General features: G+C 36.7%; 1 protein-coding gene across 1 annotated transcript in view; it reads right to left on the bottom strand.

The window, feature by feature from the left end:
* Positions 1-320: 320 nt before the first annotated feature.
* PLXDC2 (plexin domain containing 2) overlaps positions 321-22877 on the bottom strand; it is a 283797-nt gene continuing 261240 nt past the window's right edge. Inside the window, exons 13-14 of the mRNA XM_059818461.1 lie at positions 15585-15745; positions 321-3259 (exon numbers count right to left, since the gene is read on the bottom strand). Of these exons, the coding sequence (XP_059674444.1) occupies positions 3143-3259; positions 15585-15745 (278 nt within the window). The 3' untranslated portion in view covers positions 321-3142. The remainder of the gene's footprint in view (positions 3260-15584; positions 15746-22877) is intronic.

Below are 22877 nucleotides of genomic sequence, written 5' to 3' on the forward strand. Positions count from 1 at the left end.
CTCTCAGTAAAGAAATTTTTCCTAATATCCAGCCTAAACCTCCCCTGGTGCAACGTGAGGCCATTTCCTCTTGTCCTGTCACTAGTCACTTGGGAGAAGAGACCAACACCCACCTCTCTGCAACCTCCTTTCAGGTAATTGTAGAGAAATTGTTGAATAATATTTCAGTTGGATGTTTGAGAGCGGGTTACATGACACTTTTTTGGTCTGGACCGATTAACCTGATAAGAATAGGATTCTCAGTTAATGTCAATATTTCATCACACCTATAGATTAATATTTGTATAATTTTTAATGTGGCAATTTTAATTATTAAAAAATTAGAAAACCAGATGGAATTACAAAACAGCAACAGAATACTTAATTAACTTTTGCCTACTGGGATAAATAGAACATACCACAGAATATATCAAAGCAGACACCAATGAGACACTATACATCCATTAGTATGCAGGAGGTTTTCTCTTCAGATATCAGTTCTTATCAGACATAAGCATATGCCTACCAGTTTTATTAAATAAACCCAGCAACTCATCATGTTATAATCCATAGCATATAACATCATGGCAAAAATCAAAAGAAGTACACTATTATGCTCCCCATAGACCAGTGAAATCTGCCACCAAATTATGAGAAGTGGACAAAGAGTGAAAAAAATAATTGCTATTATTTTATGAAGGAGTATGAAATTTAGGTTAGTTTGCAAATACTAATAAACATCCTTCAGCTGTGCAAGAGGGCCTTAAAACTAAAGTAACCAAAATACCAGGTTTTAAAATAGTTGTCATGTTTGTCTAATCATGTTACAAACATTCTGTCAGCTCCATTGCACGACATGTATTACATACATGGGTAACAACATGAAAAACGTTGAGTGAATCAGCCAAAGTGCAGACCTGTAAACCCATAATAATATAAATCTTCTTTACTTATATGAAATATCCCTTGAACTTATTGCAGTACTGTGTAGATTTTTTAAAATTTCTTAGTACAATTTGCCAAGATGTGCTCTGAAATAAAAATTATTTCAAACAGGATTCCAGCATGCTTCAAATGGAAGCTCTACAATTTCTTCATTTGGCCAATGAACCCTAGCTGATGACTTCCAAGATTCCTAGAAAAACTAATAAGTATTGCACACCAAATACATGTCTAAATGATGTGCACTGATACGTTTTTATTTAATAAAAATGAGTGTCACCAGATATATATGTGCATACATTTGGTTATTGCTATCGGAATTAACAGCCTGCACTTTAATCCCAGCCTATTAGAAACAGGGCTCAGCAGACCCACACAGATTGAAATGAATACTTACTACAGGCTTTTCACCAGGCTTCAAGACAATGTGTTTGTTAGTACCTTCAGATTAATACCAGTTAGGTTTTGAACAGTTTCAATCTCACACTAGATGATTTAAAACAGATGAAAATAAAAGTGTGTTACACAGAATAGAAGAATACAGAAAATACAGTATTGTATTATTTACTGAACAAAATAACAAGTAAAAATCATGTTTGTTTTTTTTTTAAAACAGCATTAAGTAATCAAATTTAGACCATACAAGCATCAACAAGAAATGTAAATAACTGTATTATTAAGGTGGTATCTACAACTTTTTTCAACTGCTTGAGATCTGAAACTGTAAATGTTATATACCTCATTTTAAAATGATTCAAGTGCCTTGTACAGTATGTAAAAAATTTGATAGTCAATGACTATGATGAAATGTACATACAATACCTGAATTTAATATTTTAATAGCTCAGGCCCAGATCATCAAAGTATTTAGGTTCCCACTCCTCCTGGAATATCTGGGTCTCAGTGTATATTAATCCCTTCCATGAAAGGACTAACTGTTTTTGATGGTGTGAATTTATAGTCTTGTCTTTCCCTATACAGGGAGGGAAAGGGTCAATAATAAAGAAAGCGTGGTTCCAATAGGCAGAAAGGTTATGGCACTGCAATTACATGAACCACCTTCCCTACACAACATAAAAATATTCTAATATTAAGGATTATTTTACAACTCAGTGGAAATATGCAGCAATGCAATCCATTTCCTTTGTCTGGATGACAAAAATGCAGTCTTAACAGTCACAAGAGCCCGCCTTGTGTTAGCTATAAAAAAAAATATATTTATATATATATTTATGCAACTACTATGTGCATTAAACAAAATCACTGTATGAATCAGCAGGGTTCAATAACACTTGTATCTGAATCTCTGGAAGGGGTGCTTTGAAGTCTGTGGTGCTTCTCAGTAAGGACTCAATGAAATGGCAAAGGATAGAAAACCATTAGTTTAAAATTTCATTTTTCATATCACATTGCCTAAGAAATCGTCCATAAGATCTCTGGCAGCTAAAAGGTTCTTTTGCTGTTACTTCAGCCTACTGCTCAGAAATGAAAGATATCCCTCGAAACAAACCTGCGCATTAATTTTTAGTGAACATTGAAATTGAAAATCAGCCGAATTTCATTGTGAACTCCCATGAAATAAAATAATTTCACCATTGTGAAAATTCTCTGTTGTCTTCATTTCTTATCAATTTGTATATCATGAGTTGTTTAGAAGGATAGTAATCAGCAATGTACAAGAAACATTGTACTACTCCTGAAAAGCATATACATTGTGACTCACTCAGTTAGGTGGGTAGGTTAATTTAGAATTGAAAAGTGAGTGTATTTCACATCCACTTATAGAAGTATTGGAAAATTTCTTTTTTTCTTCTTTACCTGCATTGAGATACTTTTCTCAATCACCTGTGAACACAGATCAGTGCTCAGTCTTTGAGATACAAGAGAAGAACACTTGAACCAAAGGGCAATACCCTTGTGCACCAAGGCTTTATTTTTGATTACTGCGCATCCCCATACCTAAAGCCAATAACATGGCACTTGTGCCATAGTTCTGATACCGTAGCTGTCCACTGACAAGTGTTCTGCATGAACCATTGTGTCTCAGTCCACTAACAAAAACTACTGTGCAGTGGTAATCTGGTATCTTAGTTTTTCTTCTTGGACAAAGCTTATCCAGGATCTTCTATCAGGCTACAGCAGCTTAGGGCTCCTTTTCTTAGAGAGGCAAAGTAAATGTCTTACACCTGTAGGCCAGTACTGGTGTTCTGTCCTAGAAATTTTAGCACTGCTCTGATACAATGAACCCTTCTTTTTCTCCAACTGGTTCCACTTCAGCATAGGCAGGATGTCCAGATCCTCTTCTGAATTTCATTGCTGGCCATCTGCTTGGACGTCGCTGTAACAGCAACAACAAGAAAAAAACTTTCAGAATATGAAGGGTACAACAATAAGTTAACAACAAAAAACTTTAATAATGCTCTGTAATTTTGGTCTCTCTCATACTAAAACCCACTCCGTGTAGTTTTTACAAGAATGGAGAAGAACAGTTCAGCAGCAAAAGTCAGAGGAATGAATCCCTTTTTCTAAATTTGGAGGTGATGGCTGTTCTCAAAGACCTAAATAATTGCCACTAGTCCTAGCAATGAAGGTGATAAAATAGCTCCTGTCTAAAACTGTTGATCAGTGGATCTGCAAATTTTGTCATATAAAGACCTGCTGATCCACCATGCCCTAAAGGACCTGTCCACTGTTCTTCCTTCCTAGTGCTGCATAGGAATTTGCTAACATACTGTATGGGAGAATGTGTAGCAGAGTCCAGAGAAACTGTACTTTTAAAAATTATTTAGAACAAAATTCTGCATACTTATGCAGGACTACCAAAATAACAACTTTCTGTTTCAAGTGACATTATTTCTACTTGAGTAGTTTACTCTGATGGTTCAAATAGAAGCAAACCTTTTCGTTTAAACTTTTATGAGCTTTGGATACAAGGGTCTTAAGAGGTCCTAACCAATTTTCATTAGGATCTTTGGTGCCTGCTTTAAAAAATCTAATAAGCAGAGAAAAGAAATAGATCTTCTCTAGGGCAGATGAAATAACTCCTGTACGATTGTGATGCCTCTGGGAAAGAAAAGTGCTTTCAAAATCCTGTATTTTCAAACTAATTAATGTCTGTGAAGGCTCAGACTTTGGGTGACTAAGCTGACATTCTGTCAAAGGGAATAGTTTTCAGGAAAGTAGGGAAACTCTTTCTTAAAGTCAGTTAGCAGAAAAAGCTCTCCTAAAATGATTATTCCCTATTGAAAATTTTATCTGCCAAATATGCTGATACATATTTATTTTTCTTTACTAACAACAATCTGATTGGAAGGAGGGCTGGAAGGTATAGCAACCTATATAGAGACATTGCAGGAAAATGAGAGAAGAAATAATGAATATAAGTTACAGCCTATATTTTCATTGACAGTTCAAAATCTAAACAATTTTACTTTGTGATCTTTCTTCTGAAAATAAACATTGCATTTGATTTTATGTCCCCATAATACCCCATTTTGATTGCCTTCTGATCACTAATGATATTTCATGTTGCTGAGGGGCGGTTTTGGGGACCACAGAACAGCCACAGCCATGACATTATGCGGGGACTCATGGTGCTGTTGTGCAGCAGCCACTAAAGAAATCTTGGGGACCACTGAGTCTTGTTATGAGCAAACCACACAGCTGTCTGTGGGTACAGCACAAAGTCTTCCTCAGTGATCACCTTTAGGAAGATATACAATATAAAAGCAGCTGATCTCTTTTTCTCCCATTGCAGGATCAGATTGCTTTTGAGGCATCCAGAATTAAATTCTGTTTGGCAGGTAATTTAAAATCCCAGGCCTTTCAATGCAACACCTTCCTACCAAGTAGGAAGGCAGAACACTGTTCTCTTTAATGGATGTCTTTTCCTAATAAGAAAACTTAGTCTATTCAAAGTTTGGAGACTTTTTTCTACCTAAGCTTGATTCAGCGTAGTTTCAAAATTAGGAAGGACAGTTTGGTTACTGCTAAAGAAAAAGAGTAATATTCAGTTTTCAGACTCCCTGAATTAAATCAAGAATAATTCAATTAAATGTAAAGGACTTATTCCAGATTTACACTGGTATAAATGAGAAAAGAATTTGACCTAGAGGTCTCTAATGAAAAGAGAAAATGAAAAACAATTGGAAAACTAGTAGGAAAAAATAATTCGAAACAGTCTCAAATGGCAGCATATAAGGATGAGCTGAGTTTAATCTATTAAATTGCTCCCTAATTTCATTTTAAGATGTACCCATGATTAGTTACTACTTCCTTGCTACGTTGCTGTTAGAAACCAAATCTACCATTTTGGGCTACTCTTTTTAATTGACCTTTCCAGATGCTGAAATATGGAACAGATGTGTATCAGTTCTAATGATACAATGTGATACAACATAAACATCAGCTGTTGTTCCAGAAATAAACCAACAGATTTGAAGGTCATCTCCAAATATTACAATTACAGCTTTCTGTGCTTTCTCTTCATGCCTGAGGTGAGATTTTCCATTCCTAGCGATAGTCTGTTTAATTTCAACTTCTTTGTGTGCATGTGGGTAATGCAAGTGGTTGCCAGTCTTAAAAGAGAGCATTGACAAGCTATAAATTCATTGGCTTGTGTATTGACCCCCCAAAAGCTGTAGAGACATTACAGTTTAAATTGATAAAATCAAAAGTAACTTAATATCAGGAGATACAAAACTCCTTGAGTTACTGAAGCAGCTCAGGAAATGCCTAATGCATTCTTACTTTTTATTCTCTGTGAAGCAGAGAAATAAGACGATACAAAAAACCCTACTCCCTGCCAAGAAAAAAAACGCTCCAAACCCCAAACAACAATAAAGCAGAGAGAAAGCAGGCTGAGTATCTTAACTAATTCCTTAGTTTTGTCACACAATTTAACAGGAAAGAATATGTTTCTTTCTCTGGAATTAAAATTCTTAGACAAAATCCTCTGAGCTGTGGCTGGAGAGTTGTAACTCCTGCTTCCTTTCAGTGTATTACAAAGCAGGAAAGCAGGACTAGGATTTTTCTCATAGGACTGAAGCTTCCTCAGGTTCATTATTTTAAGCAAATAAGGATGAGGGAAAAGCACTTGTGACCTTACATGACTAGGATGCAGAAGATACATGTCAGGATGCAGAAGAATAATTTATGAGACACATTTAAAAAAAGTTAGTTCCTGTTGAAGATCAATAAGATAAAATGAAAGAAACTAGCAGTTGAGTAATCCATGGAAAGTGAGATCTACTTTTCATGTTTCTTACATTATGCCTGTCTACACCATTGTTGGTGGCTGTGCAGTATATTTGACTTCCTAGAGCAATACTAAGGCTATAATAAGTGTCTTTACATAAATCTTGCAGTAGAGGCAGAATGGATACTATTTGTCTTACTTCTGAGAAAAAAAAGGAGGGGATTCCACATATGAATACTAAAGGGTGGAGACTGGAGTATCTTCTCACTGTTGTTACACGGAAAAGTCTCCAAGTGTGTTCTCATGGTTGACCAGTTTCTTCTTTTGACATCTTTCAACATGAAGGAATTTTGAGCCTTATAAGGCCTTTTTTATCCATCAAAATGGTATGATCTCATTAAGACATGATTAAAAAAAAAGGTTAGATACATATCTGAGAGCACTTATTTGACTATTTTCTAAACAAAACTCGGTCGGTATGATCTGAACATGGTTTGCAGTGCTACAGTCTATGATTTCTTTTGAGGTTGCTAGCTTTAGACCATCTTATTTCCTGCTGAACAGTAACTTTTTTAAGCAAAAGAGAAAAAAGTGGCTCAAGTTGAAAAATACAGGAGAGTTTCACATAGATCAGTGTTTGACTGTTGGTGGAATTTTACACAGAAATTTCTAGTAAACTTGATCATATTGAAAGTTTACTTTCAATAAGTAAAGGGAAAAGGACACATCAGTTTTTATGTTACGGGCTTCTATTAACTGTCCAGTGAAGCCATTTATTTTCTACTGTCAGCAAGGCTCCTAACTATTATGAGCCACCAGATCACCAATGATGCAACTACAAAATAATAACGGAACAGGCTGCTGCAGTTTGGTAAAGAGGTAAAATTCGGTAAGAATTATGTATTTCTACACTGACTTATGGACTAGAAACAAATCAGTGTCTCAAATTAGTATTTTCTTGAAAACAAAGGAAGGGATCAATTCAGACTTCCAGTGAAGAAGGTGGTACAAAATGAATTCAAGTTTTTTTAATGGATTTTAAAAATATTTGAAAAGAATAAACTGAGTACACATAAACAAGAAATGAAATCTACTTTGTACATGCCACAGTAAAATAAATTGTAAGGGCTGAGCAATATACAAGATCAATTACAGGAGGACAGGCAGTTGTATGAAGTTGTATTGAAATACTGGTATTTGAAGACTGATGCCCTGCTCCTGAGAGATTCTGGTGCTGACATTATACACTATGTCTAAAATTTATGCCAGTTAGCACTTTTCACCTGAGATGGTAATTAATCAAAAGCAATTGTAATAATGTATATTTTGTTAGCTGCATTAAGTCTAAGCTTTTGCATTTCCTTTCATACATCTGCATGAAGACAAGTTCCTATCAGTAATGGACAGAAGAAACTTGGCAACGTGTATTACATATTTGATATTCTTACATCCTATCCTCTACTATCCCCATCCCATTCTCATCCTAGCCTTCATTCAACACAGAAAAATAGAATGAGCGTGCTTCTGCAATGTCAGAAAAGCAGTGAAAGGAAAACATAATGAAAAATCTGCCTCTCTGTCATCTCCCCAGTCCTGCCTCATGCACATTTCATTCTGAAAATTTTCTAAAAGACTATCAAAAGTTCCTTTGTATATTTCAACCAGCAGAAAATCCCAGAGTGCTTGTGCATGGATCAGCTTTTCATTCCTATTCAGCAGTAGACTTGAACAGTGGATTTCACCAAGACACACACAGATTCTCTTTCCAAACTGAGTTTAGGTGAGTATAAATACTTGAATTAGCATGAGAAGGTTAGTCTTTCAAAGTCTTGAAAGATTCTCCAGAGCTCCCTAGCAAACTTGATTTCCCACTAAACCACACAAAAGCTGAAGTTCCTGAATACTTTTTAGACTGAATGCTCTGATGCAACTTTGTCTTCTCTGTCTATTGATTATTTTCCCGTATTTCAAATCTTTCAAATTTTCAGAGGACCATTTCACTGTTTCTACTGAAGGCTGCATCTTATGTTTCCATCGATGTCAAGTCCTTCGTCTAATTCAAGGGCATAAAGACATTTAAATCTATTTAAAAGCTGTATTCTTTAACCACGCTTTGCCAACAAGGCCTATTTAACTTTCTTAATTAGAAACATGTAAATACAGAGCTATACAAATTTCAGATCAATTGTCAAAACCCCAGAAAAATTGTAATGACGTACTCAGATGGATTAAGGAAAGAGGGAAAAAATATAGTAAGGTCTATTACTAAATGACCATATGTTAACCTGATACCATCAAGACCCATTAGTCTAAGTACACTTGTCCACTGCTAATCTCCCTGGGTATCCAGGCCTTCCGCTTTCTCATGACAAGGAAAGATCTTTCTGTTACCAATTACCTTGCCTGTAACATGTGTTTATGTGCTCAAAGTTACCTGAAATATTGTTTATGGAGTTATAATTTGTGCATCAGTTTTTAATCTCTCCTAGAAACACCCAATTTATTTGGCAAATCACAGTCAGAAATGGATAAGCCTTCAAATATCTGAAACTACTTCTGATATGTATTTCCAGGAATACATACAGGTGGTGTTGGGTTGACGGTTGGACTTGATGATCTTACAGGTCTTTTCCAACCTTAGTGATTCTGTGATTCTGTGATTCTGTGATTCTGTGAATAAGAAAGATCAATTGCCTGACACCATGCTAATTTAATATTTTGAAGAAACTGTTCTGAAATAAAGATTCCTTCAGACTTAAAATTCAGTAGAATCATTTACCAGCTTCATTTATTTTTCTTTTTGATAGAAGTGCTTGTTTTAAGTATCTCTTTGTGATTTAAACCACCTCTTGTTATAACAATGTTTCTGCAGTCTTAGGTTCATCTAAGTATCTGGCTGCTGACGGACAAGAAACAGAATGCCTCCTTTCTCCCCACCTTTGACTTTTATTGTCAGTGTTGATTATTTATTTTAGTGCTTCTCCCTTGTGGCCGATTTAGATTTCCCTTGCTGAGCTGCTGGTTCCTGCTGAGCTGGATAAGCTTTGGAAAAAATAACTTCACTATCAGTACAAGGCAATGACAGTGAGATCAATGACAATACCCCAAATGCCAGGACACTGCAGGACTTTGAAAGAAGAGAAAAATGATACTTGTTCTCTTCTTTTTAATCATCATCTTCATGAAACACAATTCAGCCCAAACTTCTGGACAAAAAAAATTGATGACCATGTCAAGCCTTTTTCAAACTAAAAGCCTAATCCCCTGTACAATGTATATATAATAAAAACAATGGGACATATCCCAAAAGAAATCAGCAGAGCTGTGTGAGCTGCATCACCTGAGGATCCGACTCTTTTTTAAAAAATTCCTTCTTTCTTTTTCACTATGTCTCCTATTTACTTCTCATTTGTTTGAAGACAAACACTGCATCTGTGACATTAATGCAGAAACCTGGAAATGGTGCATGGAGAACAGGGCTGGCTGTTAAATGATGGCTCTTGTTTGTGTTGTGCTGCTATGAGCAGAGATATATAACAGTGAGCCAGAAATGCCCTTTAATTCCCTGAGCTCTGAAACACCATGAAATGTGCCTGGCTTTTTTGACTATTTTCTCCTTCTATTTCATTCCTTGAAGCAGGCAAGGGAGGAGAAGAAGGTCAAAATCTGAAGAAAATCTACTGCTAGATCTGCATGCCAGTTAATATTTCCAGATACTGCAACACAATCCACTATACAGTTCAATTGTTAGAAAAAATATCCAGAGATTAGTGCTTTCTCAGACCACCCCAGCCAGGGCTCAGGATTCGGGAACCATCCTCAGTCCACGCTAATGGTCTGCATGCTGTCGTCACCTTACTGTGAGGCTGACAGTTAAATGACAGGAATGCAGACCCTTCCATGCTGGTTGGTCTTTATGCTAAAAAAAAGGCTTATTTAATTTACTAGTAAAGACATAATTCAAGTTAACTCAGGAAGAGTCAAGGTGCATCCCCCAGGCTCTGATCACACACTATTATTTTATTTGCTGAAGATCTGCAGCTGCTCATTCCTTCCTCTCTCTCTTTCTCCCCAAGGTCACCTCCTAGCTCCATAGCACCAGTTCAACGCTCTGTGTGGCCATTTGAAAAAACAGATTTGTGAAATTATCCAGCTTGAACATCCAAACTGAAGTAAAACAAACAACTAAAAAGACACAGGTATGTGCATGTGTGTGTGTGAGTGTACATGCATGTTTCTAAGCAGCTGAATCAGCACAACGAAGTTTTCTGGAAAACCTCCAGGGAGGGTGGGAACCTGAAGGCAGATGCTATGACCTTTAAAATGGGATCTTAACTCAAAAAAATGATAACTTGTAACCACAAACACCCACACTTCTCTTCAGTGTGTGACATATTAACTACTATTAAGACACACACAGCCGCTGTTAAGAAATACACAGGCTCAGAGTTTACATGTATTAATAAGTTGGATTTGGTTTTGTACCTATAAGCTGAATACAGCTGAGGTTAAGATGGTCCCAACTTGCAATATTAGTTTAGACTCCTTAAAATTCCCTACCCGCAGAGAACTGCCACAGAAAAATTTTATTATGCTGTTGTCGAGCCTTACATAAGCATGTTTGGCAAAAGTATCTCTGTGCCTGGCTAGGAAAAGACATCACAACACCTGACTCCCTGCCTCCGTAATGGTCAGCAATTCCTCTGCTGTCTTCTCAGCTGTGGCCAGATCATGTTGCCTTTGCTCCCCAAAGGCAGAGCACTGGGATGACAGCTGAGGTAAGTTTCAAAGATTAAAAGGACTTTGGACCAACGTATAACTAAAAAAGGTAAGAAAAACACAAAAAACCCATGCACATGAAAACTTGTGCTATGTGCAACCCTTCTGTCCACAGATACCTGGGTGTAAACAGGCAAAAGATGTCTGAGTAAAAGACAGTCTGCCTTATGCTTTGCTTTTTGGTTTCCTAAATGTTCCCTGGACATTAATTGCTTTCAGTGCCAAAGTTCACACACAAATGCAAATCAATAAAGGTTAAAAATATAAGAAAAAAAAGAAAATGAAGAAAAAAAAGGGAAGAAGTAGAATCCAAAATACTACTAAAGCTCCTATTTGGCCCACAGCTCAACAAAATTGGAGCAAATCCGTCTGACTCAGCTGGGAATTTCTTTACCCCTGTTTACATTCAGGTCCAGGTATCTACATCATTTTTGCTATGATCTGTATCACAGACATGCAATCCAGTACAATTGGGGCATCATGCTTAGCTTCATGGCCACCAAACCTCAAATCCTGAACATAAGTATACTACATAGGTTAGTGAATAAACAAATTACTTTTTAATTGTGGTATAGCTAGTGTGTAGCTATATGTGTTATAGCTATATTTCCAACATAAGCTTCTGCTTGGCTGAAAAAGACATGAAGAGCACTATTTGACATGTAAGCTACTTTTAAAAAATCAATGCAATTAAGTTCAAAGTATACTCAAGAGACAGAAGATTCCTCAAGGTAAGACTAGGTGTGTAACTTGATTCAAAAGGTGAAATTATTTCCAACAAAATCAAATTTAAGGGAGAGAAAATACCACAGGGACAACCATAAATAAATAAAAGACCAAAGCATATAACATCTCTTCTGTCACTCTGCAAGATAGTCTTGAGTGAACATTTAGTCTCAGCTTTTAGAAAGAGCCTGCATTCATTGGAACTTTGGCTGGAACTCCCTTAGCTTTAAAAGTTGATAATTCATCCTGTCTTTAGGTCACCAGAGAAGTGTCCAACTTAAACAATGAAACACATGGTGAATAGTGTGGGGACTGGAAAAAACAGGAAAACATTGCATTTTGATTTGAATTTTCTACATACTTAACAAAAAGGGGAACTTTTTTCGAAAAAGTATTGAACTATTTGGATGGTATTCTTTTAAAATGTTACACTATCATGGGCAAATTGAATAGTATTGGCATTCAAGACTTCTCAAGCTATTTGTTCAAAATAGCTATTTTTGTTCCAGGTGGGGCTGCACATATGCATTGTGCTCAACAGCTATGAACAAAACCACTAGAGGAAATGTTTTCTTCAGACTTCAGGGGTAAAAAAATCATAGAATAATGTTACTCTGTTCTAAAACAATAGTTGCTTTTGGAATAAATGGCATTTTTCTTGGCTTTTGTGCATCTCTTATTTAAACCAACTAATGCACTCAGGATATCATTTAATAGTGCTCAGAGGTGTCACAAGGGATCACATTTATTGGTGTAAAGTTAAACAGTGCAGTCAAAGTGTGAGTGTATTTATCCTTATCTGGGGGAGCTCACTGAGAAAAGGGACTACATGACAAACACAAGGGGCATCACGAGTGGGATTTGAGATGAGCTATGTGAAAACCTGACTGAGGTGGTAAGTGAATATTGGGTGATATCTGCAGAGAACACAAAGGAGAAGGAGACTTAGAGCGTCAGATATTGGATCAGTTTATCATACTTTTCTTTGTTCAGTAACCAGTCATGACTATAAACCAAATCAACTCAAAATTTCTTACGTAGCCCTTAACCTAAAAAACCCAACAGAATCTGACTGAAAATGATGCTTTACCTACAAAATCATGACAGCATCCTAGAATCTTAGATGTAAGAAGAAGTTTCTCTGTTAGTCATATTACAGTTTGGAACAAATGCTATTGTTTAATGTCAATATGATGTCTCTATAAAGCAGCTTTTTTAAAAGTAAACATAAATGGGGCAGGTCCCTGTTCTTTATTTTGCCCAGCCTTAGATTTATATTAATTTCTGATGATAGATAAACTGATGCAGATCTTGATTTGGCTAGAAAACTTGATGGCAGACGACAGTGTACTAGTAATTTTTTAGACAACTGCATGAAGGAGCTGCCTGTCCATTTGTCATATCTTGTTTTAATGTGCAACTTGCTTTATTAATCAAGAGAGTCGTACAAAACAATATTATTTTCTGAAATATTTATGTGCTTGTTCTCATTTCATGACCAAGTCCATGGCAATACTCTTGAGCTCTTTCCCCAGAATGGTAACATCGGATCCACATCTCATTCATTTCCCATAAATAATGCAGCTTGTCTGCTGTGGTATATGGGGTACCATATTATCTGTAACAGCTTACTCAGAAATATTTTTCAATTGCACAAATACAATAAGGAATGCTTTTTTGTAACAGTGACCTATTTATACCAGTTATGCCTCATTATTTTTTTGTAGTTCAGTTTCAAAATGGAAGTCTGAGAAGATACATTATCCTCTGTATTGGAAACATGTACATCTTATAGATCAGATGAATATGAGAATAATATATTCTACTCTTTATTCCTTGAATTGGTCAAACTGTTTTTTTCCTTTGGAAATTAAATGATTAATCTTCTTAAAAACAATTTCATTTCCAGAATGGATTACTTTATTCTTTTCTTCTATGCTTGTGAAACCAGCAATGGCTTTAAAGTTTTGGAATTCATGGAAATGTTCTGAAATACAGAGAAATCCCTTTTTTCACCACTTGCAGTTTTACCACTGCACCAGTGCTTTTATCACTCACAGGGAAAGGCCACCCCTTCATGGCTAGAACTCTCTACAATTCTTGCTAAATGGCTGATTCTTCACAAGTTTCACAACTTTCCTAGTAACCAAAAGAGGATGTAGTTTATATCACATTTTGCATAAATTTGATTTTGACTGATTTACTACCTCCTGTCCTTATGCAATTATTTTTCCTTTATTTTAAACAGAAAGATGATGTTTTTCTATTTTCTTAAAAGCCTACATTGCTTGCTAAAAGTGATTTTAGCTTTGACTGCATAGATTGATTAATGTCACCTAAAGATTAAATTCAGTGGAATGGGTTTAACAAAACTGATTAAGGCACCACTGTTTGCATGATGAGTACGATATCAATGAATGAAATAAATTAACATGCCATTACTACACTGAGAATAAAAATAAATAAATAAATATGTGTTTAAATTTGGTATTCTCCTCTCCTTCTTAAAAATGATGTTGCCATTTACTTAGCCTTTTCAGTCACATCATAACAGATAAGAAACTTGTTTTTACTAGAGTGAAAGAATAGCAATTCAATCTGTGTGTGAAAAAAAGAAAAGGACAAATCCTTCTCTTTTGTACAAGGACTTCAGTGGAGTTTTGTCTGCCTACATCAATAGAGAACTGGCTTGAAATGTCGCAGAGACATGAAAGAAAACTATTGATTTTATTATGTGGATGCTGTTCCCCAATGGTTAACACAGTTACATCGCTTGAGCCTGGAATACTGATAAACAATTCATTTTGATTTCTGTCGCTACTATTGCATCTAAGCAGTATATTTATTATAATATGATTTTAAAAACGAATCATTCTGTTCATGTTCATGTCTCACTTCAATTCACACTGATGTCACTAAGAATGAATGTCTATATCTTCCTGGTCCAGGCTTTTACCTAAGCAATCCCTAGGTATGAACGTCCGTAGTGACACTTCCAGTGGTTCTGCATCTTCGCTATTGCCTATTAGAAATTGTCCAGGCTCTTAAAAGTACGGGAGTACTGCAGGTGGGGGTTATGAACAATCAGTGTTTTCTTTCATCTTTAGCAACTATACTTATCATAAGGTAGAGGAACATTCCTGAGTTGAAAAAACCACAAGTAAGTGCAGGTATTCACAGTTTTTTGTAGAATCAAACACCTATGGAAAATGTTCTTTTCTCATATTGTCATGTACAGTGGAGTTGAGCTGACTAAATGTCAGCATCTGCAATGTAGATGTCTGCACCTGAGGTAGCTATCTATATTTGAGGGAGAAAAATGTTAATTTATCTAATCCTAAAGGAGATGTCTCAAATAGGTCAGATGAATCACGGTCTAAAAGAGTTTGTTTCTCTCTACACTAATGAAAAGAGCAAAGGGAGATGATATTAGATTTAGATGTTAAAATTAGGTGAAAAGAATCTTTCCCACACTCTGAGGCAAAGTGTTAAAAGAATGTATGGAACAGCTAACACATGTTTCCAGCTAAAAACTTACTTTACGTCAGCTCTTCTGGAGAGTTAATGAATGCAAACATTTTATTTTTCTACAGGAAAATAACTGAAAAAAAAAAAATGTCCTGAAATAAAATGCCAGTGCACATGACAGCTAATGGAAAAATGCTATGGTGAGGATAATGAAGAATAAGAAAGAGAGGTGGACTGGTATCTGAGATATATCTTTTAGATATATGTCCTTTGTAAAAACAAAAAAAAAGTAACAGCAATAGTAGTTAATGAAGCAGCTGAGTGACTAATATGCTCAGAACAAAACAGCATCACTGGCTAGGTGAGGTAGGTCCATTTCTTCAAAGCTTACACTACGAATACAAGAACATTTTCTAGATTTAGTTAAGAAAGTTGTATTCTGGATACCCCAATTATACTAGCCGAGTGACACAACATGTTACTTTTGTCTTACCTCTATAAAGAAGAGACTAGCTGCTGACGTTGGGTGATGGTACATATAGACGGTCACAAGGATGGCTGCAGCCACAATGAGGACCAGGACTAGAATGCCAACAATTAAGCCGGCATGAAGTGTTCCACTTTTCTTCTCTGCTGCACTGTCGTCTGTGGAAGCTGCAAAAAAGGCAAACTTATTAGCACAGTAACTGATGTCTTATCCGTTCCATTTTACAGCTGGCAACTGAGCATTTGCTTTTTCTGTGTTACATGCTCCTCATTTTCCCCAGCCCAAGTTGGAAAAAGATGTTAGATGTCTCTTTCCCACAACCAAATACTCTCATAATCTTAATGAACAGACATTTCCAAATGTTTTACTAATTCTAACTTAATAAACAAAATTAAAATCCTTTCCTTTGAATGCAGTCTGGAAATTCTGAAGTTCCTAATTACCTTAATAATGAATTTTGCTTTGATGTTCTCATAAAACTATCGCAGTTGCCCTACTGACAAAAAATACTAATTGAATACATTTTGAATGTCGAATTTTTTTTTTAAAGCTTCAAGTTGAGCTTCATTAGATGAAGCCTCACAAAACCTTGTGAGGTCTAGCTAATAAACACATTCTGAAAGCCTGATTCATTAGCTTGGAGAGGGGTTTTGAATCACCCTGTGCAACTGAATCACACAGCCAAAAGTTTAACAGATGGATGTTAAATGACCCTGCAATATTCTAATCTTGGCGTGAATGGAACACTCATCATACCAAAGTATTACAGAAGACTATCCATTTAATAAACTTGATACTGAGAGGCTGCTCATGCTATGCTACCATCAGGAGCAAAGAGGGCTGTCTCTGTCAGAGAAGCAACTTGTCAAGCAATGCTTCCACATGAGTGACTGAAAGTCTTTTAACAACACTGTAACCTTTGTGGAAAAAGTCTCTCAATAAATTAGCCAACATCTGTAGAACCGCTTGTGCTTGGGTGTGATCTCTACTTTGGGCAACTTGGAGTATCACAGCAAGTACGAACATGATGATAAGCAATGATTCTTCAGCATCCTCATGCATAAACGGACAAGTGCTGTTCTACACAGCAGTGCAGGCAAAAGAGCAATTCAAAAGCCCTAGGTTTAAGAAACACCAGCAGAGCACTGGCCATTTGGCTTCACAACTTATGTCAGCCTCCCAATATTCCCACTGCCTTCTGGCTTTCTGGCAATCATTCAATCACCTCCAAGCCTTACTCTGTACAAAACCCGTCTCTGATCTCGCTTATGAGAAATTTTCTTCTGATTCCACTTTTAAATTTCCTCTCACCGTGCTTGTTTGCCAACCTGACAATAATGAAAATTGTTGATTTCTACAGTCATCATTTTTATTGTGCCACCTCCCTGAACTATTTGTTTGATTGTCTTAGAGTGTGATGGTCTGTGAGGTCAGGGACTGTCCCTTTTATTCATTCTTGGAAAACAGCTATTAAGTTATGGGTACCACTTCAAACATGTTACTGTTATTGTTATTAATAGTAACAACAATAACTGCATAGGGTCTTCTACCATTCATCAGATTGTGAGCAGAGCACTCCACGCTAATATTAAAAAAAGAGAACTGGAAAATAATAGAAAAGGGTCTATTGATCTTGGTCCTTATACAGTGTTAAATGCCTTGTATCAGGGGCAATAAAACAGAATAGGAATGGTTAACCTCAGTGTAACAGCTCATTCATGTGTGGCAGCACTTTTTCTCATTAGACCAAGGAAGGCTGCCTCGCTCAGTGGATTGTACGGCACCATTGTGACAATAGGGAGAAAAGGAAAATGAAGATGTATTATCTGAGTCAAGAGCTATTTCTAACTATAATATGGAAGTGAATTTATGGGAGAATGAAGGGATTAAATGAAATTTTCCCTGCTTTTTTCCACATTTCCTCAATCTTGAGGTAGGACAGCTGAAACGCCACAGCGTTGCTCTGCTCTTTCCCATGAAACTTCAGTTTTAATTGTGCTGACTGTGGACATCAGGTTTGAGCTTAGGCATGAATAGGATCCAAGAACGAGGCCTCTCCCTGCTCAAATCCTACAAAGGTATTTACTCAGTTTTCTTAAAGCTTAGTTCACGTAGATGTATAGGAGCTTTTTAAAAAGAAAAACAGCGTCAGCCCTATTTGATTCTTTTTTTTTAACACGTTACATATGATGAAAATTTCCAGGCCATCATTTACATTGCAGGGAAAGAAAGGAAATATTGCCTAGAATGTGGAAGATCTATTCTCAAATGTATTCCCATCCAAAGGGCACTTAAAACAACTCCTGGTAGTTGTAGCACTATGTAGCAAAGGATGTAAGATTCATGGAGAAGACAAGAAAGAAAGGTTACACTAAAAAGGTTCCTCTAACTTTCAGACAGCAGAGTCTTTTACTTGGCATAGCCATTGATAATTTATTAAATAGCTATTCACTTTCAGATGAGAATAGATGAATGTATACAAGCTCCAGTCTTAATTTCTGTTCATGCACTGTAAAAACTTTTAGTACTTGCATATATATTTCAAATCGCCAAGCAAATCCAAATTAAGCAATTGAAAAGCCATCAGGAAAGGCCTGCTTTATTGTACATGCTCTTAGTTGGGATATTAATTCCCAGTGATGAGCAGTTAGTTGTATGAGTCACCCTAATGAGAAGTAACTGCTCCCCAGAAGGAGCAGGGGATTCATAGTTTGTCTGTCTCCTAATTATCTTTTTGACAGCTGCGTAGTCTTCAACTCTTCCCTTCGATGCCACATCGCTGCATCGTAAACTACTTTATCACTTGTACCCATTTTCAGGCCAATTTGCACTAAATGAGTAATTTGTATTGTTACTATGGTTATGGTTGAAGGCAGAACATCATATTCTGCATATTAAAAAATGCTGGACTTCAGCAAAGGTCCTAACCACTCTGTAAAGGCCATCAAATTAATCCCCTTTGATTTGATATTTTCTCAGTGTTTAGCATCCAGCTTTGCAAACGAGAGCGTTGTCTCTTCCAAATAACATAGGTGACAACTGCCTGCCTGAATTTCTACTAGTCTAGGGTGGAGCACTGCATGGACATCAATGCAGTGATCACAATGCCAAACTAAAAAAATAATAAAATACAAGAAATGCTTTTCTTAAATGACAACAAGTGTGAGTAACTTGTAATTTCCATAATTGAAATTCAGTTCATTGATGCCAGGGCTCAAATACTCATGAGAAATTGATTTCACTCTCTTTGCACAGAGACAATAACAGTGTTGTCAACTCTGAAAATACTCTCTGCTGCAAAATCAACTGACAGTTCTTTTAAAAAGCCACCAAGGGAAATAGATGAAAAAAACGGACACCAAAACTTTTTCAGGTGCAGAAATCTTATTATCAACAGCACATCTGCTGTTCTAGGCAAGGCTAAACCCATGGGAGGATATTTGTCTTATGACACATCCTTTCCCAAAAGGAACTTTCTCAGTGGAACTTTCCCCAAATTTTCCTTTTCTTGTGCTCAAAAAAGCAATTGTTATATCCAATACACTCCATTTATAACTCCTCCCCAAATTCGTACATGTATAAACCTTTTAAGCAGAAGGAGCATGTTAATATCTGCAAGGTTAGTCTGCTTCTCCTTAGGTGCTGAATGACAGCACAGAAACAGCAAGCAACTTTTTTTCCCAAGTACAAAGGCAAACAATACAAACATGAAATAACTGTTCTCCTCCTGGAATGCTGTTTTAAAAAAAAAAAAAGTGAAAACATAATAAAAATGTTCTCATTGTTTGCATGATAAACACATAAAGACTGTATCATCTTTGATTTTATATTACTATACTATGCCTCTAGGTAGAGTTGGGTTAGCTTTTTTTGGTGCAGGAAAAACAAAAGACTCAAGGATTTATCATGAATGAAAATCTTGTCCTGGTTCATGGTGACTGTGATGCTGACTTTCACAGGAACAAAGTTGTGTACAAACTGGGACTGTTATTTAGAGTGTTTGTAAACACATTGTGGATAATTTCTCAATATTGTTTATCTCACTATTGCACATTAACCATTGAGGTCTGCACAATAATGAAATACAATCTTTTCTATGATCTACATTTAAGGTTTACACGAAGTTTCTATTGTGATAGTTTTATATATGAGAAAACAAAATTGTGGTACATGCATGCACACCTCTCATGATATGAGATGGAAAACAGTTTCCTTGCCAGAGATTAGTATCTCTGTCTTTCAGAGCAGAGATACAAAAAAGATTTATGGTAAAACAGAGGAAAAATAGGTGAAGTTCTGTTACCTCCTGGCTAGAAGCTTTCTCTTACATAAAGTGACATGGAACCATGGGCAAATGACAGACAAAAAGTAGAATTTCTTTGTGTGGACTTGAAAAATAAAGCTTTGCTTTTTCCCTCCAAGAGCCATGTCATTCCTTTTCGATCTTGCATTTTTATCAGATGGTAAAAAGCTCTGATTCAAACTCACCGCTTATATGCGTGTGCATCTTTAAGGAATAAAATGCAATACCTTATTTGACTCTCCTGACTGACACAGGTATACTAGCAAAGCCAGGGACATAGATGACCTAAATAGTAGCAATCAGCCTAAAGATGTTAACTCACTACTGAGCTTTTTTCTTTTCTCTCCTCTTTTTACCAGATGAATGAATTTTCATGGCAAACCCCTGAATTTGTCACAAAGAGATAGAGAATGAACCTCTTCTCATATAAAAATGCTTTATGATAAAATGAGTGTTTGCTGTTAGGTCATGTGGCAGCAATTGAACGAATTCTTAATATTCATCAAAACCCATTATTTTTTAGCTGGTTGGTCAGATGAATATGAAACTCTACTCAGCACTGGTGAGGCCGCACCTCGAATACTGTGTTTAGTTTTTGGCCCCTCACTACAAGAAGGACATTGAGGTGCTGGACTGCGTCCAGAGAAGGGCGACGAAGCTGGTGAGGGGTCTGGAGCACAAGTCTTATGAGGAGCGGCTGAGGGAGCTGGGGTTGTTTAGTCTGCAGAAGAGGAGGCTGAGGGGAGACCTTGTCTCTCTCTACAACTACCTGAAAGGAGGTTGTAGCGAGGTGGGTGCTGGTCTCTTCTCCCAAGTAACAAGTGATAGGATGAGAGGAAATGGCCTCAAGTTGCACCACGGGAGGTTTAGATTGGATATTAGGAAAAAATTTCTTCACTGAAAGGGTTATCAAGCACAGGAACAAGCTGCCCAGGGAAGTGGTTGAGTCACCATCCCTGGAGGTATTTAAAAGATATAGATGTGGCACTTAGGGCCATGTTTTAGTGGTGGACTTGGCAGTGTTAGGTTTACGGTTGGACTCGATGATCTTAAAGGTCTTTTCCAACCTAAACGATTCTATGATTCTATCACATGGGTATGATAGCATCTATGCAGCACTATTGGTACAGAAATGTTGGTTTATTAAGTTGACAGTGTTGCTGGCATGGTCTTAGTTTTATGGCAAAATGTGTCTGGATACAAGTGCATGAAAACAGCTCCTACAGATGAAGCAGACTGGAAAAATGTATAGGTTCAGGTATAACCATGTCCACAATAAAGACATGTTGTACTCTTTTGCTCTTATTACTTATGAGTATGCACTCCATAGATTAAACATTACAGAAACAGAATGTGTGATAATATTTTCAGAGCCTCCATGCAAACATGCCATTTTTTAACAGTTTATTTGTTAACTGCAGAACTTCCCTTGCTTTCCTTTACGTACATGTTAGGTAATGACTATTTCAGTATTGGCCATGATTTTGAAGCTGTAGCATGTCCAGCTTTACAAAAATACATTTATTTATTAAAGCAGATTGTGCCATACTATTAATAGTAATGCAAAACGAGTATCTTATTGTTCTTACATAAAAACCACTATCCTTCAAATACTAGCTTAGGAAAGTAATAAGTATTGTTACTATAATTATATATCATTACATTCTAATATAAACATTTAACATGATAGTTCATATTTTCAAAGAGCTTCCAAACAAATTGCCAACACCTGTCCACAGAATCTAAAATTAGGTGGAATTAAGTACAGATAAAGAGTAGACCTCTAATGGAAAAGTCACAATTTATTCACAGTCATGTTTTGGACTGGAACTATATAAAAACTGTTCTGACAGTATGTCAAAGGGGAGCTTCTTTGCATCATTATTTCAACTGTAAAATTATTGTAGAATCACAGAAACTTGATGATCCTTAAAGAAGGCAGCCTTTAGGTCACTTAAAACTTGCTGTGACAACACAATCAACTTTTTTTGTATTGTTCAGAGGGATGTCATTCTCCATCAGAGATTCTAAGTTTTGTAATTCATTCTGTATAAAATATCTCAGTCTGAAGTCCTGAGCTGTGGGGGAAAGTGAGATATACTGAAAGGTGATCTTTTAGCTGCCCATTTCTACTTGTTGATTGGGTACTGGGACGTACTTTTGCTAGTAATATACATTTGATATATAAGCAAAGGCATGTACTGCATGCTATTTGGTGTATCAGAAATCTATGATAATATAAAACCAGCTTTTCAAAAATGATTTAATCAAGTAATCAAATAATTTTTATCCCTCTCCAAGGTTTATTTCAGGGTAAGAAAACTGTCTGCCAGTGACAGTGCTGGAACATTCTGACTTTGGGAATATCAACTGAATCTGGCAGGTCAAACCTGTCTCTCCTCACTACTATCCCTGTTATCTGTCTGATATACTACTGTACCTATGTTAGTCTCATTCGACCATCCTTACACCCACAACTGCTCTTTTTCTGTAGCCATCCTTGGACTGTTATTGGTCTGGTTCCTCTCATCCAGGAGCCCCAGGGTGTCTGATAGCTGTTTCATAGAATCATAGAATTGTTTAGGTTGGAAAAGACCTTTAAGATCATCGAGTCCAACCGTAAACCTAACCCTGCTAAGTGCACCACTAAACCATGTCCCTAAGTGCCTCATCCACATGTCTTTTAAATGCCGCCAGGGATGGTGACTCAACCACTTCCCTGGGCAGCTTGTTCCTGTGCTTGATAACCCTTTCAGTGAAGAAATTTTTTCCTAATATCCAATCTAAACCTCCCGTGGTGCAACTTGAGGCCATTTCCTCTCATCCTATCACTTGTTACTTGGGAGAAGAGACCAGCACCCACCTCGCTACAACCTCCTTTCAGGTAGTTGTAGAGAGAGACAAGGTCTCCCCTCAGCCTCCTCTTCTGCAGACTAAACAACCCCAGTTCCCTCAGCCGGTCCTCATAAGACTTGTGCTCCAGACCCCTCATCAGC

This window comes from Gavia stellata, chromosome 6, assembly GCF_030936135.1.
Source record: "Gavia stellata isolate bGavSte3 chromosome 6, bGavSte3.hap2, whole genome shotgun sequence".
NCBI lineage: Eukaryota > Metazoa > Chordata > Aves > Gaviiformes > Gaviidae > Gavia > Gavia stellata.